The 20,469-nt window shown below is 37.3% G+C and overlaps 9 protein-coding genes across 9 annotated transcripts; 7 read left to right on the top strand and 2 right to left on the bottom strand.

The window, feature by feature from the left end:
• Positions 1-80: 80 nt before the first annotated feature.
• AC631_04089 (uncharacterized protein) lies at positions 81-614 on the top strand (the record flags this gene model as incomplete). The annotated part of the gene is made up of 1 exon (XM_015612918.1): positions 81-614. The coding sequence occupies one exon, from the start codon at positions 81-83 to the stop codon at positions 612-614; it is 534 nt and encodes a 177-aa protein (XP_015466274.1).
• A 119-nt stretch (positions 615-733) lies between these two features.
• On the bottom strand, positions 734-3,019 carry SFL2 (Sfl2p; the record flags this gene model as incomplete). Its single annotated transcript, XM_015612917.1, has 1 exon — positions 734-3,019. One exon carries the CDS (start codon positions 3,017-3,019, stop codon positions 734-736), a length of 2,286 nt encoding a protein of 761 aa, XP_015466273.1.
• Positions 3,020-5,698: 2,679 nt separating this feature from the next.
• Positions 5,699-7,621, top strand: AC631_04087 (uncharacterized protein; the record flags this gene model as incomplete). The annotated part of the gene is made up of 1 exon (XM_015612916.1): positions 5,699-7,621. The coding sequence occupies one exon, from the start codon at positions 5,699-5,701 to the stop codon at positions 7,619-7,621; it is 1,923 nt and encodes a 640-aa protein (XP_015466272.1).
• A 180-nt stretch (positions 7,622-7,801) lies between these two features.
• Positions 7,802-9,337, top strand: ASH2 (Ash2p; the record flags this gene model as incomplete). Its single annotated transcript, XM_015612915.1, has 1 exon — positions 7,802-9,337. One exon carries the CDS (start codon positions 7,802-7,804, stop codon positions 9,335-9,337), a length of 1,536 nt encoding a protein of 511 aa, XP_015466271.1.
• A 12-nt stretch (positions 9,338-9,349) lies between these two features.
• On the bottom strand, positions 9,350-10,171 carry AC631_04085 (uncharacterized protein; the record flags this gene model as incomplete). Its single annotated transcript, XM_015612914.1, has 1 exon — positions 9,350-10,171. One exon carries the CDS (start codon positions 10,169-10,171, stop codon positions 9,350-9,352), a length of 822 nt encoding a protein of 273 aa, XP_015466270.1.
• A 186-nt stretch (positions 10,172-10,357) lies between these two features.
• Positions 10,358-11,488, top strand: CRH12 (Crh12p; the record flags this gene model as incomplete). Its single annotated transcript, XM_015612913.1, has 1 exon — positions 10,358-11,488. One exon carries the CDS (start codon positions 10,358-10,360, stop codon positions 11,486-11,488), a length of 1,131 nt encoding a protein of 376 aa, XP_015466269.1.
• Positions 11,489-11,749: 261 nt separating this feature from the next.
• PFK1 (6-phosphofructokinase subunit alpha) lies at positions 11,750-14,731 on the top strand (the record flags this gene model as incomplete). The annotated part of the gene is made up of 1 exon (XM_015612912.1): positions 11,750-14,731. The coding sequence occupies one exon, from the start codon at positions 11,750-11,752 to the stop codon at positions 14,729-14,731; it is 2,982 nt and encodes a 993-aa protein (XP_015466268.1).
• A 775-nt stretch (positions 14,732-15,506) lies between these two features.
• On the top strand, positions 15,507-17,606 carry AC631_04082 (uncharacterized protein; the record flags this gene model as incomplete). Its single annotated transcript, XM_015612911.1, has 1 exon — positions 15,507-17,606. One exon carries the CDS (start codon positions 15,507-15,509, stop codon positions 17,604-17,606), a length of 2,100 nt encoding a protein of 699 aa, XP_015466267.1.
• Positions 17,607-17,832: 226 nt separating this feature from the next.
• PPR1 (Ppr1p) lies at positions 17,833-20,463 on the top strand (the record flags this gene model as incomplete). The annotated part of the gene is made up of 1 exon (XM_015612910.1): positions 17,833-20,463. One exon carries the CDS (start codon positions 17,833-17,835, stop codon positions 20,461-20,463), a length of 2,631 nt encoding a protein of 876 aa, XP_015466266.1.
• Positions 20,464-20,469: the final 6 nt, after the last annotated feature.

The raw sequence follows: 20,469 nt of genomic DNA, 5'->3' as shown, positions 1-20,469 counted from the left end.
GAAGATTCATTAAGTGTTTAATTTTTAATCAAAGGCATCACAAGGCCCATAGATTAAGTTAAGGTATAGCATAATTAATAATGTCTAAAGGTAATAGACGACAAGAGATTAAGAAAAAAGAAGAACTTCAAGCTAAGTTTCAGCTAGCTATTTCACATACCAATAACAAGATATTAAATTGGTTAGAGCCTAATAACGAAATTGCACATAACGATGAAGAGAAGAACTCATTTCTTAATTTACCAATTATACCTCAAGGATCAGGGTTAAGCAATATCGAAAAGTCGAATAAAAGTATAGGAGACTTCATAAATTCTGATGAAACAAAGTTTAAAAGACTACAGGATGGAAATAACTCAAATAGTTCTTTACGGAAGACTAATTCTAAACCAATGATGGCATTAATGAATAAAATGAGGAATACAAATAGAGATAAGGCAAAGAGGAAGGGCTTCAATCAAAATATAAATACTCCCAAACCTAAGGCGAAAATACAAAATACTAGCATAGATAATAGTGATAGTGACGACGAACTGATAGCTAAAGCCCGTTCGGTCAAAAAAGGCTCAAATTTATTATTCGAGTCAAAAATTAAGAAGAAAAGGCCGTTTTAATGACTTTGCGTAGGTTATCTTTGCGTGAATGAAGCAAACGTATAAAGAAATATCATTAAGTAATAATACATAAATAAAATAGATTATAGAATGACAGCATAATAATAATATACATTTGATTAGTCAAGTTTTTGTCTCTTCAGATCGACTAGCGATTTTGAGTGTTGGATGCTGTTATGAGGGATCTGAGAATCATTTGAATGGCGTTGTGTGTCTTTCACCTCATCATCCTCATTAGCGTCTTTATCTTCATTGAGTTCGGTGATAACTTCCTTCACTTCTCTAAGACCAGCTTTTATATTGCTCTTGCTTGGCAACAAAATCTTTTCATCTCCATGGTCATCCTCCAATAAAGAATGAATAGAAACCTTTGTATTAAAAGCCCTTGTGTTACTAGATTCTCCAGCTATTAAATCTTCATTAGTCAACAGTCTTGATAATGGTGAACTGTTTAAAGATCTAATTTTCAGAGCCACTGCTCCTCCATTAGTAGTGGGAATTGCAGTTGTCGAAGACCTTTTTATAGGTGAATTCAATTGGGGCACCTTTGGAGAGTTCAAAGCAGGTGTAGAATCTTTTGAGTCCGGATTTATCCCTTCTTCCAGATTCGATCCTTTTGAACGTGACAACAGAGAAATCGGTAATACCTCATGAGGTGCAATTGAAATTGAATTCTTGTTTGAGAAAATGGGATGATGTGAGATCGAACCAAATGAGGAGGTTCTATGAAATGACGATGTTGAAGATAATGAAGAGTTATTCGAAAATACTGAATTATGTGATGACTGAGAACCAATTGAGTCATGTTGTGGATTTAAAATTGACGTTTTGTTAGATGTGCCAAAATGTAACTCGATCAATGAAGGCCTCAATTTCTCATGAACTGAATGTGACGGGAAAATGGAAGGCCTTTTAGCCGTTGTAGATGTTTCTGGAATTGAATTTGATTTAACTTTAATTGTAGATGTAGACGTAGAACTTAATGGAGAATCCTTTGAAGGTGCCTTTGGTAGGTTCGAAGTTGTAATTGTTGATGCTTGGGAATTCGAGTCGGACACCGACGAAAATGGAGAGTTTGAATTATTTGTATAAAAAGTTGGATTATGAATTGAAGAAGGAGGTGGCAATTTGATGGAGAGCCTATCTGAATCTTTCGAAAGCGTAAATGAATCCCTTGAGTTTCCGAAGGAATCCCTAGCACTACCAAACGAATCTCTCGCACTCGAAAATGAATCCTTTGCACTCGCAAGTGACTCTCTACCACTAGCGATCGAGTCTCTATTACTAGCAAACGAGTCTCTGGTACTCGTGATGGACTCTCTCGCGCTTGCATATGATGAACGTGAATCTGACCTAGGCAACAAATACGAGAAACTTGACTGAGGTTGTTGTTCTGTATTTTGTAATTGATGAAGTGGTTGTAATTGTGAAGTCACAGGAACCGGCACCAAAGGATCGAATAAAAGTGACGGGTTACGAGGTCTGGAATGCAGATTATCATTTTCCCATATTTTCCTGAATTGTAAATTTGGTGTGTTATGTTGGGGTTGCTGTGTATCTTGTGAATCTGGTTGAGAGTAGGGTGGCTTTGTCGTATCTTGCAGAGATGGTTGTGCTTGAGCCTGTGACATTGGTGGTTGAATATGTGCCATAGGAAGAGGTTTTGGCAGCTGAGGTACTTGATGTTGCGGAGCTGGTTGTGATTGTGGTGATATGGACCGTTGGATGTCTTGCATTTTCGGCTTCTCCAATGCGTTATCTTGTGCATATTCATGTGGAACTGAGGATGGCATGGGTTTTTGAGTATAATACATTGGGGGTTGTTTTGTTTGATGCAGCGGTACTGGTGCACCTCCAGGAGGGAATGGCAACTGTGGTGACATATGATGGGTTACCTGGTGTCCATTATAGAAATAATAACCTTGAGGCAAGTAATGATGGCCCTCCTGAAGGTACTGAGCATGCTCGGGAGATGGGGTTGACGTCGGAATCACGACATTGGCATCATTCTCGTTGTTATACACATTTCTCGCGTTGTTGGACGACGATCTTCTCTTAATGTAGACAAGCGAACTCTCATCGTTCTTCTTAAATTTTCCACTCGAATGTTTGAACTCCCACACCGGCAACTCTGAATCATTGTTTGCGGCGCTAGCATGGCTTGGGTCTGAAACCTTGTGGAACCCATACATGTGCAACTGCCTCACAAAACTGGCCACATTTCCATGCTTAAAGTACCTCGTGAGGGCATTCGCAAAGTCCTTTCCAGGACTGAGCGCAAAAGTATTGCTGTCTTCTTCCCTCGTCCACCAGATAAGGTCCACGAGCTCTGGGTCGTTTAACATCGAATAGAGTTTATGGACAAACGCATTCTTCTTAATAGGGGTCTCTTGTCGTTTACTCATTTTTCATAATACTCCTTTTCGACCTTTTTGAGCAATTTCTGCGTCAAAATTTAGTATATTACTGATCACTATCTCAATAACTTATAATATGATTCGTACAATGAATTATAAGTTATACTATGTCATGTAATTGACTTTTTTAATGTAAGTTGGTTTACCCGGCAATATTTGTACGGGTCGTAGTGGTCAACTTAAAACTTCGCTTCTTTTATCGATTCAACAGCTCACCTAAATGTTTTCTGTTTGTTAATATATTGAAGCTGATATATGTATTCAATACCGATATTTTTTTTATTTAACAACGATAATATTATCACTACCACAAGAAAAGATTTTACGTTGTATATATATTCTGTACAAATTATTTTTGAAATGCAGTGAGACTTATGTCACAAAACAAGCTAATTAGGCGAAAATTTTTACCTGAGTCGTACGAAAGGCTACAACATGATTTCTGGGGATTACTTAACGGATTAGCCTGTGCATAGTATCACACACACACATACATGCGCCAGTGACCTATGCACACTCTATTGGTGCTTTCCGATGCTGTTTAAGAGTGTGCGAAAAAGTGCCCTTCGCTTGAGTTAACCTTGGAATGGCATTCCGTAAGTCGCACAGAGCTTACAAGAAGAAATGGATATGGGGCACTGGCTGGGTTGTGTGTCGATGGGTGGTTTGTTACTTAATAGGAAATGGTGTCGGGAAGTTGGGGTTGGGCTTGTGAAAGGCATGTAGTAGGAGCGCATTTGGCCGAGGGATTTTTATAAGTTGCCCAATAAAAGATAGGAGGCTGGCTGCAAATTGACATAGGTGCGCGTCGAACCCAATTGTTTACATGACCTCAACGGTCCACGGTGGCATTTTTCGCTTGCGAACAATTTATTTTGGCCACCATGTCAGGACACAAAATGTAAGTTGCATGTAACTCGTAATTAAGATATACCACAAGTGTCTCACATTGAGGATAGCGCAACCCGCTAAGGGGGAAATGTACCATCGACAAATAGGAAATGTGGATTTCTTATTTGCGTCTATACAAAGAAGTGTTCCCAGGTTAGCAATTGGCGTGTAATAACAGTTTCCGAATATACAGATCGATGGGTGTTGGGTAGAGATGGGTGAGGTTTGGGTCCGACCTGCACCTTATGCACGTGAAAAATTGAGCCTTTTTAATCCGTGAAAGGAATTGAGTGTAGACGACCATCCGTAATTGGACATATTATGCAGATACCATCCACCAGAGTAATGCACTCAGGAAAATGTAAACACGAGTGGGGGCCATACACTTACGAAAAGTAAGGTTTATGTTTGACATCCAAGACATTGTCTACGTTGCGTAAGTATCTGAGGACTTTGAGATAAGGCAAAAGATACTATATTGATTTAAACCCTCCACTTCGAGTCTCCGCGTAAATAGTTACCCCCTCGCAACTTTAGCCATATTCCCATTATGTAACCCTGTTGTGATATGCGAAAATCTGATAGCATCTTCAACAACGCTTAAACATTCGCAATATACTACAAGAAATAATAAACTAGAATATTGATCAGCAACCCATGCACTGTCCGATGCATTGGCCGATCTCTATCTACCGGGGTAAGTCGCGGTGCTCATGTATATAGGTGTATGGATGTATGAATACGGAATTCCATTATCGGCTACGAGCGAATAGGAGAGACTTATGTTGTCAATCGGTTTGTACCGTCTCATGACCAGACGAGTTTTCATTTACTTTTGGTTATGTGTAAACGCCAGATGAATATTCACTTACTTCTGGTCATGTGTAGAAAGAACCTTAAAAGGTGCTATTTTGAGCATGCTTCTGGAATTCGGACTTAATGCGCTTACGGTGAATAATAGTGGCTACATTTCTCGTATGGCTGTGCTGTAGTAATTGCTAGCTGGTTCTAATATTTTTAATCGCTTTTGATGTACTTTCAGTGATTAATATACTTAATGTAGTAGTATTAACTAATTATACACCAATACTAATTCTGAATAATAGTACTATTGTATACCCGGAACCTATTCTACATCATGTTACGTCCATATTACGTCCAAATATACGTCCAAATATACGTCCAAATACCCACATACCCCTTAATACGCACTCCAGCCGTAGCCTTCGCTTAACTTAGTTTATGCTACTTGTAGAAGCTAATTTGCTTGTCTAATAGTCTGACCCAGTCACTGCGGAAAGGTTTACATGATCATTTCGCGCGAAATGCTGCGGTGGTGGTTGGTGGTTGGTGGTGTCAATGACCTCGCCGATAAGATAAATGGGGGTACGATGAAAATTGGCATATGGCAATTTGCTTGTCTAATTGGGCAAATGCTGGTTCCAATGCAACTTTGCTTTAAATATATACTTACGGTAGCTGTTAGAAGTAATTTACAAAGCCAGTAATTACGAGACTACTTGAGCACTTGATATAGCGATACATTAGTACTTAACTAATCAATTAGTGCAAGGGCTGGATCATCGATATAAAATTAGCAAACAGTCCATTTATTTTCATGCGAACAATACAGTTTTTGTCCTTGGCATTCGTTGTATATAATACATGAATCGGCACCATATATTATTCATAAAGTTTGAAAGTTCATACTTTTACTGATTTTATTGACTTTTAGATAGGTAATTGGGTTATATACTACACGTAGACTAATATAGAATGTCTACCTCAACGGTACAACCACAAGCACAATCACCATTTGCTAGGAGGGTATCATTCAACAATTTAAGCCCCGATTATATCGAGGAGGATGCCTTATCGGGGGCCTACACGAAAAGCAGTAACCAGACGGGAGATATACGGTTTAAAGAGATCAATTATGGAAGTCCACCGGGACCTGGTTCGCTTTTTAAGGATTTCCCTAAGATCTATGGTGGAGGGGACAATTATACCACCACGCGCAAACGATATCATTTACCAGATCCACCATCGAAATCTATATTGAAGAATAAACTCAATCCGTTACAGGCACAACGTAACCTAGAAATCGGCGAGACAGCAGGAATCAACTACCATGAAGACTTGAACGAGATCGCAAGAAGCGGGACTTCTGCGGTTTACGATTCTGATGAAGAGATAGATGAAGATGGGAACAAGTATGAGGAACAAGTAGAGCCTGCGAGGCGGAAATCGTATGTGGGTATGACAGACGAAGATTTGATGGCGTTGGACCCGCAATATTCTACTACCAAATCCAAAGTTTCTAATGTTGAGCAGTTTCGTTTTGACTCGCAGAAAACTTACTACCTTCCGTCGTCTAGAAAAACATCGACTAATGTAGTTAGCAAAGCTACTTACCCTACGTCGAATGAGAATAACTACAAATCGATAAATCTCACGGTTAAGCATAACGATTACGACCTGACAACGGCAAACAGAACATTACTTACTGTCATATCTGGAAGAAAGCATACGTGGAATGCACTCGACTGGCTCTTAATGATAGGAAACAAGCAAGAACCATCGTTTTTGAATGATGGGGATTACTTGGTAGTCACCAGTTTCATACCTGCTAAATTCATAAAAGAGCAGGAGAAGAAGAAAAAGCACACGGCTGATGAATTATTGTTAGCAAAATGTGAAAATTTGCTAAACTATATAACTCGTGAATTGCCTGTAGATTTAAGAGTGAAGATCACCGTGGAGTTCATTACCGATCAAGCTTCCGACGAGACGAGTATATCTACCAAAAACAGAACTGGGATCAAGTATATGCTTGCTCACATTTACAGACAATATCAGCCAATGTTGGTTATAATCGGAAATAAGTCCACTAACTTGAACTTTAAGTATCCATTAAGAATGAAGCGTAATTCGGAATCGAAACCCAGTGGTGTAACTACGGGTATTCCACGCTCTTCTCTCCCTAGTGACTTGAAAAGGCACTCACTTCCGTCTCCTAGTGCTTTCCAGAAAAAGAAGGTCGATGACTATATGATCAAATTTAGTTCCTATATTATTAAGTATTCCACAGTCCCGGTGATAGTAGTGGGAAATGCAACTAAATTTCATCAATTGCCCCGTAATTCTCGCAAGAGCTCTGGGATATCTATTTACACGTCCTCAAATGAGTCAATCGAAAGCTATGGTGGAACTCCTACTGAAGAAAGAGCTTCCGATTTAGATTTAAATTTGAAGGCAGAGGTCAATAATTTATTAAATTTGGATAGCATTGATAAATTCCAACATATTTTATCAATAATTTCAGACAAGTCTTTAAATGAGCTGAACAATTATCTCGAAGCTTTGAAGAGCAGGGATCTGTCATCAAGTGGGTTGAAATTTGATGATTCCGTTGTCTTCAACAGCAAAATGCATTCTATTTATAATTCACAGCTTAACAATCATAATAATCATCAAAACAACGGAGAAAAGATGTATAAAGTGAAATCTATGATATCATATGACGAAGAAGAAGAAATTAAAAATGATAAGATAAGAAACAATAAAAAAGATAGGTCTTTGAATTCGATTAATTCGACTAAATCAGCAAAGGTAGACAATATATCTCTTGGTAGCAATGAAGAAGATAAAAAACCTAGAAAAAAATCGTTCTGGAAAAAAATTGGGTTAAAGAAATAAGTTTAAGGAATAGGATAGGGTAGTTACTAATAAGACAATGAATTTATTTGATCGTTTATTTTACGTAGTAATAGCATGTAGATTCACAGTTTCTAACATAATCGTCGAATTTTTATTTAGTGCGCGAGCTGAGAGAAACGCTTAACAGGAGTAGAAGTATTATCGATATAGCCATATATTATGGAGACAATTGACAAAGCAAAGGTTTCAGATCAACCTGAATTGGGAGAACCCATAGAGACATCCGTGGATGCTTCAATTGAACCACAGGTGAAAGAGGAGACCCTTTATAATGAAGCACAAGCACCAATTCCTATTTCTACCACAGCTCATCAATATTCTACTAGATCAAAAGATAAAAAGGACAACGATAACAATTTGAAATCACAATTGAAGCAGAAACAACACAATGTAATAATTCAACCTCGTTTAAAGCCTGTACCGTTTAAAAAATTAGATTTGACTAAGAACGACGGGAAAGAACCAAGTAAACAATTAATAAAGAAAATAAATGAAGATAAATTTTATCAATCTGATGATCATCCCTTTAACAAGAGAGGTTTTAAGTACAAACCTTGTAAACCGAATCCCCTGTTTCCATCGAATTTATACTCAACAACTGACTTACCTCCGTTCATCGTCCGTCCAAGTTATTTTGATAGATCACAGGGTATAATATTCAATAGCGACCTGAGCTCTGTATCCACATTACAAGGATGGAGGTCAGTAAGAAGTAATATTGGTGTCAGAGAAGGAAAACATTATATTGAGTTTAATATTATAAATGCAAATACTTCTGCCGATAAAAGCCATGTACGAATTGGGTTCGCTCGCAAAGAAGCAAGCTTAGAAGCTCCAGTAGGCTTCGACGGTTATGGTTATGGATTAAGGGATTTAAATGGGCAGAAAATTACATTAAGTAGGCCGATGGAATTCATGAAAAATTGTAAAGAAATAGGCGTTGCTGGGTTTAAAAGCGGAGATGTAATTGGTATGCTTATCGAGTTACCGTCTTTAGAAGAACACAAAAAAGCAATAGATGATTTTATTAATCAGAAACTTAAGGAAAAAGGTACACAATCTTATGACAGTCATCCTGGTAAGAAGAAGCGTAAGACGAAGAAAAACAATGAAGCCGATAATGATGATGAAAAATTTACTAAATATAATAATATTTCAAGAGATCAAATTCCAATCAAGTATAAAAATGCGTTGTATTATGAACAATACGAATATACCACTACAAAGAAGATGGACCATTTGTTAAACCCTGTAACAGTGTTCGGAGAGAAAGCTATTTTGGAAAATGCTGGGAACTCAAGGGAAGCAACGAATTTACAAACCATTCCAAATTCCAAGATTACTGTCTTTAAGAATGGGATTGAAATCGGGGTAATGTTTGAAAATTTGTATTCGTTCTTACCTACATATCTTGAAGATGCCGAATTGAACGTCTCGTACAACACAAGACAACTGCAGAATACAGGATACAAGAATACTGATGATGGTTCACTAGGATACTATCCAATGCTTTCAGTTTTTCAAAACGGGGTTGTGGGCATCAATCCAGGACCTGATTTTAAGTTCCCAATAGCTGGATTAGATAACGATGTAAGACCTATGAGCGAACGATACAATGAAATTATAATAGACGAATGGTACTGGGACCTTATTGATGAAGTCGAAGCGGAATACTTAGATAGTTTTGACGTATAGATTACTACATAATTAATTATACAATGAGTTTGGATCGACTCCGATCCTTTTCGGATCAATATTTGATAATTCACTTCCTGGCCAATGGTACGAACAATTGGAATAATTGGGACATCTTCCTTTGTTAGTTTCATTCCTCATATAAATATCTAAGCATTTATAATGAAAGTTTATTTGACAATAGACCATAGGGCATCTTAATCCCAAAGTATTGATTTCATTGCATTGGTAGCAACTAAATATCTTTCCATCAGTTTGGGAACTAACAATACCATATCTATCTATCAAATATCTTTTGAGTTCACTTAAAGATCGTATAGATAATATTAATCGATCGTTAAATGTAAGACTAAACCATCCATCATCAATGAATTTGGTGATCACAGACCCAGCCTCCTTCATAGTTTTGTTCAACCCACTAGATACCTTTTGTGTAGCATTGACAACTCCAATGGAGAAATCTATACTGCTAGATTCGACTAGTTCGTCTATTATTCGTTTGATCGTATCGAGCTCATTTACAGAGTAATTTGTATTTCCTTTAATCACTTCATTCGATACAGTATTAATTAAGACGTAATGTAACTGCCCCGATACTTGATGTCTAATCTTGTCAATTTTAAAACCGTGCAAACTTACTTTACTATTTATGGATGTTATATGCTCTTGTAAAAGATCTTCTAATGTCTTATCATTTAGAAGTTCTCGATTAAGCTTCTGTACTATCGTACCAAATTTGGGTTCCAATTCACTATGACTGATATATCGAACAGATATTATGTAAGTGAGTAAAACTCTATGCACTTCTGAATATTCAGTACCCTCATCTGCCATTTTTGTAGTCTGCTAGATTGATGTTTTCGTTATGCTGATCGGAAGATCAGAAATTTTATTACGCTCGAGCCGCATATTGGTTACAAAAAAAAAATTGCTGCAATATAAAACCACAATTATCCGATCCTACTTTTTAATCATCCATACCTTCATAATCTTACATCTAAGAAGTTACAATATTCTAATATGAAGTTGAAAATAACTTCAATTATCTTATTGGTTATAGGGAGATGCGTCCTTGCCAACGAATTCGAATTACTTGAAGCATGCACTTCATTGGACGATCCCAATTGTGTTGCAGAAGCTCAAGGTATACATAAGCCTACACAGCAATTCCTAGCTGGTGGACAAGAAAATATTCAAGTTTCAGCAGATCCCCCAATTGTTCAATATTATGATTCAGGACTTAAATTCTCGATCCGCAAGAGGTTTGATAACCCGTCGATCCTGTCGACATTTGAGGTATTGTACGGCAGAGCAGAAGTGGAATTAAAGGCTTCGCATGGGTCGGGAATAATCTCATCGTTCTATCTACAGAGCAAGAACTTGGATGAAATTGACGTAGCCGAAACGTTTGGTAGCAACCCCTATGCTTTCCAAACTAATTTTTTTATCAGAGGAAATACATCCACGCATGACAGAGGTGGATACCACGAAATGGATGTTCCTCCTATGGACGAGTTCCATAAATATGGTATTGAATGGACAGAAGAAAAGATTGTATGGCTGCTTGACGGAGATGTTATTAGAGTTGTGACGAACGACCACCCTCAAGGATTCCCGCATGCACCTATGTATATCAAGTTTAGTTTATGGGCTGGAGGCGATGAATTAAACGAGCCAGGAACAATTGAGTGGTCTGGAGGTGACACTAATTATGAAGAGCTACCATACTCTATGTTAATCAGGAATCTTCATGTTGTTGACTACTCAACTGGCTTCCAACACAGGTATGGAGACAGCTTCGATGATTGGATCACGAATGAGAATTCAGATAAGAAATGGCCTCCCAAGAACAAGTTTGAAATAACAGAAAATGCTTTTAGAGACTTTGATACAAGCATTCGTACGAAGAACGATAAAAACTCTAAATACGAACGAACTCCTAAAGAAAAAACTACACCGTCCGAAGTTAAGCCAAATATTGTTAGCAGCGAAAAAACTCCCCCGGCGATGCCCTCCGACACAAACATTGCAGAAGTTTTTCAAAACAACACTATTGCAGCAGCCATTCTGGGTGTTTCGAATACCAACCGATGGATGACTATGTTAGAGGCCATAGCTGTCGAAATTTTAGTTATAATTCTAGTACTTTAATAGAATATATAGGAATAAAAAAAAGTCGTGCATATGACGTAATGAATTCGGCTTCAGAAGCTCCGGACTTGTAGCATCGGATGATCAAAGAACATTAATATAGTAGATACAGACTATATAAAATTCCCTCGAACATTTGACCATTCAGACTTGTCAATTAGAGACGGAGAAGGGCGGTACAATCAATTAATAGTTTTCAATTGAGAGATATAGATTTCTAGCTCTTTTTCGCTTGAACATTGCTAATAGAATAAATTTAAAATGCCAACTCCGAGGAATGATATTCAAGGAATTAGTTTTATTTCGTTAATTACGAATAAACATGAAGTTTTCGAAGAAAGTGCCAACTTCTATAATAAGTTGGGATTTAGATTAACTAAGAATTTTTCTAAAATTGCTAACAATTCGGAAAGTAAGCCTAAATTGCAGATAGGGATTTCGAATGATTCCTTAAAGGAGCTTTGGTTAGAGTCTTTTCCATTGCAAAACACAGATGAAAATGGCTGTGTTAGACCTTGGCAGGAGCTACCAGTGTATAATGGAGATGGATGCGAACAATTAAGTCTGGCCACAACTGTCAAGATTAGATTATCTTCTTTAGATGACTTGAGCAATATGGCAAAAGAATTGAACTTTTTTACATCGGATTTGCCAAGAGTCAAGGATATTTTGACTAAGGATTTAAAAACTGAAATAGTAAGTTCGACCGATACGGTAATCAGAGTAGTTGATCCTATGGGTAATACTTTGAACTTCTCGAACGTCGAAAATCCCTTATCCAAAAGGTCGTTTGATTCTCCAGATGATTACTTGAAGTATAAAACCGAAAAAATTCTCGCGTCATTAGATCGTTTGGGAACAAAAGATACTGAGGATGAACCAACTGAGACAATTAAAAAGAAAAAAATTGCTGTTATGACTTCTGGTGGTGATGCGCCAGGTATGAATTCAGCAGTTCGTGCTGTTGTAAGAGCAGGTATTTATTATGGCTGTGACGTATTTGCTGTTTACGAAGGTTACGAGGGGTTAGTCCAAGGTGGTGACTTGTTGCGTCAAATGGAATGGGCGGATGTTAGATCGTACTTGTCATTAGGTGGTACAGCTATTGGTACTGCAAGATGTGCTAAATTCCGTGAACGTTCAGGTAGATTAGCTGGTGCTCGTAATATGATTTTAAACGGTATCGATGCATTGATTGTTTGTGGTGGTGATGGATCATTGACCGGAGCTGATTTATTTAGATCTGAATGGCCTTCATTAGTAGATGAATTGGTCAGTAACGGTACTTTTACTACGAAAGAAGTAGAACCATATAGACATTTGACAATGGTTGGATTAGTCGGCTCAATCGATAATGATATGGCTTCAACTGACTCTACTATTGGAGCATATTCAGCATTAGAGAGAATCACTGAAATGGTTGATTATATTGATGCTACAGCCTCTTCTCATTCCAGAGCTTTTATCGTTGAAGTTATGGGTAGACATTGTGGGTGGTTAGGTTTGATGGCAGGTCTTGCTACTGGAGCTGATTTTATTTTCATTCCTGAAAGACCACCAAAGGCCGGACAATGGGAAGACGAGTTGAAAGATGTTTGTTTAAGACATAGACAAAAGGGTAAGAGAAATACGACTGTTATTATCGCAGAAGGGGCAATTGATGACGATTTGAATCCTATTACTCCAGATCAAGTTCAAAAAGTTCTTGTGTCGTTGGGTTTGGATACTAGAATTACCACTTTAGGCCACGTTCAAAGAGGAGGTACTGCAGTAGCATATGATCGTTTATTGGCAACATTACAGGGTGTCGATGCAGTCAAAGCTGTATTAGAATTAACTCCAGACGATCCCTCACCTATGATTGGTAGTTTAGAAAACAAAATCGTTAGAAAGCCTTTGATCGAAGCAGTTAAGTTAACAAAGTCTGTTGCTACCGCTATTGAGAATAAGGATTTCGATAAAGCAATGAGTTTGAGAGACTCCAGTTTCGAAGACGCATATCATCACTTTTTATCGTCATCAATTTATGACGACGGACTGAAAATATTACCTGAGGCAGAAAGATTGAACATTGGTGTTGTTCATGTTGGTGCTTCCTCCTCTGGTTTAAATGCGGCAACAAGAGCGGCTGCATTATACTGTATGTCGAAAGGTCATAAATTATTTGCTATTCAAAATGGGTTTAATGGTTTAATCAATGAAGGTGAAATAAAAGAATTAAGCTGGTTAGATGTCGAAGGGTGGCATAATAAGGGTGGTTCGGAAATTGGTACTAATAGATCCTTACCAAGTGAGGATTTTGGTAACGTTGCATATTATTTCCAAAAGTATAACTTACAAGGTTTAATCATAATCGGTGGCTTTGAAAGTTTTACAGCCTTACACGAATTGGATGAAAACAAACACCAATATCCTATTTTCAATATTCCAATGGTTGTCATCCCTGCTACCGTGTCTAATAATGTACCAGGTACAGAATATTCGTTAGGTGGTGACACCTGTATGAATCAGTTGGTTAAATATTGTGATGCTGTGAAGCAATCAGCGTCTTCATCAAGAAGAAGAGTTTTTGTGGTAGAGGTTCAAGGTGGCCATTCGGGTTTCGTAGCTTCATATTGTGGTTTGATCACTGGATCACTTGCTACATATACTCCAGAATCAAAGATGGACTTGAAGACCATACAAGAAGATATAGATCTTTTGTACGAAGTTTTCCAAGACGACAGAGGTGAATATAACAACGGGAAAATGATTATCAGAAACGAACAAGCTTCTTCCGTGTATACCACCGAGCTCATAGCTGATATTATCAAGGAATCTGCTGGTGGAAGGTTTGAAACTAGAACTGCTGTTCCTGGTCACGTCCAACAAGGTTTCACTCCTACGTCTATGGATAGAGTCAATGCATGCAGATTTGCCGTGAAGTCGTGTCAATTCATCGAAGACTGGAATAAAAAGTTAGGAGGCTTGATTCTGGACATGAATGCCTCTAAGGCGAATAGACAATCTCGTTCCGGCATCAAGACCAGTATTAAACACATTCTCGAACAGGAAGAGGACGAAAACTCTGCGGTTGTGCTTGGAATCCAAGGTGCCCAAATTAAATTCAACTCCGTCAAAGCTTTGTTTGCCAACGACGCAAATATCCCATTGAGAAAGGGTAGAGTCGTCCATTGGACTGAAATGATTGAAGTGGCCGACATGTTAAGCGGAAGGCTTCTCTTAAGGGAAAAAAAGCACTGATCCATGGCACTCGCATCCATTTTTCATAGCTAGTTTTATCATTTTAATCGTATTTATATCTTATTTGTATTCCTTTTGTACAAGTTTGCATTCACGTAGCTTCTATCACCTATGGGAACACTCTTCCTTGCACCCATACTTGTTCTAGTGCCAGTGTACCTCGGCACAAGCATATGCTACCATAAGTCGGCTTATGTAAGCCACGCTATTTCATGTTTTCGCTGCTTGGCGCGGCTGGCTAGCTGATACTACGTCATACCCTATCATAGGCCATGGAATGCCACTTACTAAGAGACCATCATCGTCATTCACCGAATAACAGTTTGACAGATGTATATCGAAGACTCCATCAATATCATAATTCGACGAAGATAGCCTTACTACTCGGCAACAAAAATTACTCAATACAGAATACTCGCATTATATAAGTGATGCTAGCGAAGAACCTGTTAAAGTACGGATTAAAATACCATGGGCAATGAGAATCGTAGAATAGTACAAGATGATACCATACGTTAGTTATCCGAGTAATATATTCCAATATGTGTATGTATGGATGTTTATAGATGCATACAGTATATAGATTGTAGTGTGACCACACACGGTTCGGTAATTGTCATGATTAGGAAGAGTAGGATATATATGAAGGAATGAGACGCTTACATTGTTTTCGAAATTTTGTCTCATCCAGGTTTTATTGCTACTTAAACCAATTGAATTGTTGATATCATAATAATATAATACAATTTAATATAGAGATATAAGTACTATTATAATGACAGTTGATGCTTCGAATTGGTTTGAACCAATCCCCGTTGCTGATTTTCAGCACATTAACAAGCTGAGCGGAGAAAACGTGCCTAAGGAATTGCCCATTGGTGAGCCAATTGGCGGGTTAGACATTAGATGTGGGCCAATCTTGAAATTGGTCGGTACTTTAGAGGACAACACTAAGAACTATAGAGCTACGATATTGCTTGTGAATAAGGTTGAAGGCAATGATGCAGTGCAGCCAAAGATTACGTATCAAATTGGGCCTGCAGTGGACGAGGGAAGTAAGCCAAACTTAGCAGTGGGCGAATTTCCAGGAACCAATTTCTTCACAGAGGACGGATTTCAATTCTGGAGATTCAATGTTGACTTGACATTGGTCGATTATGAACAAAAGATTAAGTATTTCATCAATGATTGCTATAAACAGTCATACCAATTCTTCGTGCCATCACTCGAACAGTCTATGAATGTGATTTCGTACTCCTGTAATGGGTTTTCTTTAGGTTGTGATCCAAAGGAATATAAGTCTTCGCTTTGGTTCGATGTGTTGCAAAAGCATGCCAAACAACATTACCACGTTATGTTGGGAGGGGGGGACCAAATCTATTCTGATTCTATTAAATTGCACTCCAAGAACTTACAGAAGTGGTTCTCTGAAAGAAATCCTATGAAGAAAAGACACATGAGAGTTGATGACGGAACCATTCGTGAATTTGAAAACTATTACTTGAACCACTACATGGCATGGTTTGGTAAAGGTTTCTGGGAGGGTTCCAGTGGTAGAACATACCAGACATTATTTCCTATGACCATGTCTCAAATTCCTTCTGTGAATATTTATGATGATCATGATATCATAGATGGTTTTGGTTCGTACCACAACTCCACTATGTCTCAAGATTATTTCAAAGCAGTTGGGAACATCGCATACAAATATTATATGTTGTTCCAACACCATATGTCACCTCATGAGAATGTTCACAATTCAACTGACGCTGAGCCGTCCTGGATTTTATCTGATACCCCAGGTCCTTACATTAACCAGAAGAACCATTCAAACTACGTTAGATTAGGTAAGGAAATTAGTTTGCTAGGATTGGATTGTAGAACAGAAAGAAAATTGAATGAAATCATTAAGCCTGGTACATACAAGAAGATATTTAGCCGTTTAGAGACGGAAATTAAGAATGCTCCTGAGGTTAAGCATCTTTTGGTCATGTTAGGTGTGCCTATTCTTTACCCTCGTTTAGTTTGGTTAGAATGGATATTAAGTTCTCCTGTCTTAAAACCACTTAAGGCTTTAGCAGCAAAGGGTGTAATTAACAAGGGTTTAGTGAATGAGTTTGATGGCGGGGTTGAAGTTTTGGATGACTTGAACGATCACTGGTGTTCTGCAAACCACAAGCGTGAAAGAAATTATTTGGTTAAAAAGTTGATTGATTTTGGTGCGGCAAATGGTGTCAGAGTCACTATATTATCGGGTGATGTTCATTTGTGTTGTATTGGTAGATTGAAATCTAAGATCCATCACTATCCAAATTTCCATGTTTTGACTGATTACCCTGAAGAAGTCGAGAAAGAAAATATCGATGTCCTTAAGCATCCAGAATTAGATCCTAGATTAATTTTCAATGTTACGTCTTCAGCTATTATCAATGCTCCACCACCAGATCCCATGGCTAAATTATTAAATAAGAGATCAAAAATTCATCATTTTAATAAAAATACTGATGAAGATGTTGTTCCTCTTTTCCTTCAACACCCAAACGGAAAGCCTAGAGATAACCATCTTTTCTTGAATAAACGTAATTGGGCTGATTTAATTCTCGCTAAACAATCGATCTACAAAGAAGAAGTGGACACGAGTATTCGTAAATTCCCTGCACCTTTATCAGATGGTAGTCAAGAAAAATTAAAATCCAAACAAGTCGATTTTACTCATATTAAATACCCTTTGAATTCGGACTCGTTAGTGACAACATTACATGTTGAAGATGATCCAAACGATTTCGAATGTAAGACTGCAGGATACGAAGTATTAATTCCAAGATTATCTGCTAAGTTCCAATTAGATAAGGTTAATATCAAACACTTAAGCTAATTGTGTATATCTGAAATTGCTTCTTATTGCAATGTATTATTATTCTTTATTTGTTTTATTTAATTAAAAGTAAGAATTTTCTTATCTATATTGCTCGATTTGTAGACTCAGTGCGGCTTCATAATAAAGCTTATCAATATTTACGAACGATGAAAAAAATCAACATCGCTAATATATACTTAAACCCGAAGGTATAAACACTCGAATTGTGAATATTAAGTACCAAATGCCTGCGAAAAGGAGCAATTCAGAGGGTGTTGATTTTAATAACAAAAGATCGCCATCTCTTTCACAAATATCACGTATTTCCCGATCCATATCAGCATGTCAGAGATGTAGGGTGAAGAAGATTAAATGTGATCAAAACTTTCCAAAATGTACTAAATGTGCTAAAGCGAACGCTGATTGTGTTGGACTAGATTCAGTTACAGGTAGGGAGGTTCCTAGGTCTTATGTCATGTATTTGGAAAATAGAATCATGCAATTAGAAGAGCAGGTAAACCAAGGAAGAATCTATCCCAATGACAACACCGAAGTTACCGAGGAAGCTGAGGTTCAGCATGATGATGAGCCAATAACTAATTTTACTGATGGTAGTCAGTTACATGGTCTGCCACCTGTGCCGAAGCAACAGCTACCATTCGAGGATATCAATGCGTCAATATTCGAGGGATCAGAAATTTCGTTTTCAAAATTGATGTTTACTGCAATAAGGAGCCACAAAGGAAGCAAAGATCAAGAGAGAATAGACCCAATAATGGGATGTGAAGACATTCACGCATCACCCGCTATATTGCCTCCAAAAAGCACTGCCCAAGAATTTTTGATGATTTTCTTTTCACAATCAAACCCTCAATTACCAATATTTCACAGAGAAGAATTTATACAAAAGTACTTTATCCCAATTTATGGTAAAATAGATGAGGGTGTAATCCTAGCTAATAATTACTCACCGATAAATGTATCTTTTTTTCAAGGAGAGAATATTATAGATGAAGATACCTGGTTTTTTCAGTATAAACAAGAGTTTCAAAAGCGGCTACACAATTCTCATAATAATGGGGACCCAAATGAAATATCCAATACTATTATTCCACCTAAAAAGTTTCATAAAGCACTATATTTTTTAAGCATGGTTTTTGCAATCTCTAGTTCTGTTCATCATTTACAATATCATTCAAATATATCCAACTCTTTTAAAATAGCAGCAAACAGATACTTTGAGACAGCAAGTTCATCACCGGATAAGTTGGAATCATTACAAAGTATTCTATTACTTACTTTATATTCTCTTATGAGACCAACTGTTCCTGGAGTTTGGTACGTTCTTGGGTTAGCTTTAAGGGTGTGTGTTGATTTGGGATTACATAAAGAGACTCCTAATCAAAGTTCAAATTCAATTGATTATTTTACGAAAGATAAGAGAAGAAGGCTATTTTGGTGCACATACTCTTTGGACAGACAAGTTTGCTTTTATTTAGGTAGACCCGTTGGAATACCTGAAGAAAGTATAGCCACCCCATTTCCTTGTACCTTGGATGATTCATTAATAGAGAAGAACAATTATAATGATCTTCTGATTCTTAAGAGCGAAACACCAACATATAAATCTGTATCATTAGAATTCTTCGAAATGAGACGAATTCAAAGTGAAGTTCAGAAAATTTTGTACGAAGACTCAGATATACCACGAAAGTTTTCTGATCTACATGAATGGAAATTGGACATAATCGAAAGATTGAAGAATTGGAAGCTCCATTTACCGAAAGCTGAAAGAGACATGAATTGTGATTTTAACGTTGAATTCTTTAACTTGAATTATAACCATACAATATTAATGATCCATGGACTATCTCCAAAAAATAATAAATTATCGGTTCCTGATTTTATAAGGCTTCAAGATTCATCGAAAGAAATTATTCATTGCTATAATCAGTTACACGCGAGTAAATGCATTAACTATACGTGGGTTACAGTTCATAATCTATTTTTGGCTGGAACTTGCTATTTATATGCTATTTATAATAGTGACGATGTCTGCAGACAGAATAGTATAAATGAAGTGAAAAAGGTATCACGAGAATGTATTAATGTTTTAAACTCATTAATTGACAAATGTGCTACTGCTTATAATTGCCGTCATAGCTTCGAGGTCCTTACAGCAGCTGTAGTGAAACTTAAATATAATGAAATAATGCATGGAATTGATAGTTATATTCCTACGGCTCAGCAAATTGCTAACAATCAACCCGTGGGCTATGTTAATTCGAATCTTGACAATTTAGTTCAGAATTTGGAGTCAAGATCTGATTCCGGAGAAAGTGGCAAGATCATCGAGCAAACCCCCCAGATGGATGTGGTAGATAACTTTTTTCACTTTGCATCAAATGCTAACTCAAAAGAAGATGAAGTGAATAATAATATTGATAAGATATCTCAATCACCACCTACGTTCGAATGGATTAGTATTGACAAGTCGTCGAAGTTACTTAATAACAATGATCAACAAAGCTCCGGAAATAACCTAATTAATTTCTTTGATAACTTAGATAAGTTACCGTCATTACCAACTGAGGCAAACGACCAAATAGGTAACGATAATGTTGTTGATAATTCTAATGCTGAAAACAAGAGACATTCATCACAAACAGAGGCTAATAATTATAAATCACAAGCAGCTTCAATACGGCAATTGGAAAATCAAAGCAGTTCTCTTAAAGATTCAAAACAATTTGACTTACCTGAAGCCGCAGTAGAATCGATTTGGGATCAATTTTTAACATCAGTGACTCCTGCTTTTGGATTAAGCTCGTCACTGTTTATGTTGCAAGACAAATCAGATACTCTAGATGAGTAGTGACGT

This window comes from Debaryomyces fabryi (genome assembly GCF_001447935.2).
Source record: "Debaryomyces fabryi strain CBS 789 chromosome Unknown contig00100, whole genome shotgun sequence".
In the NCBI taxonomy this organism is placed as follows: Eukaryota; Fungi; Ascomycota; class Pichiomycetes; order Serinales; family Debaryomycetaceae; genus Debaryomyces; species Debaryomyces fabryi.
Note: the sequence above shows the minus strand (reverse complement) of the source record. Positions and strands in the feature narration are given on the sequence as shown.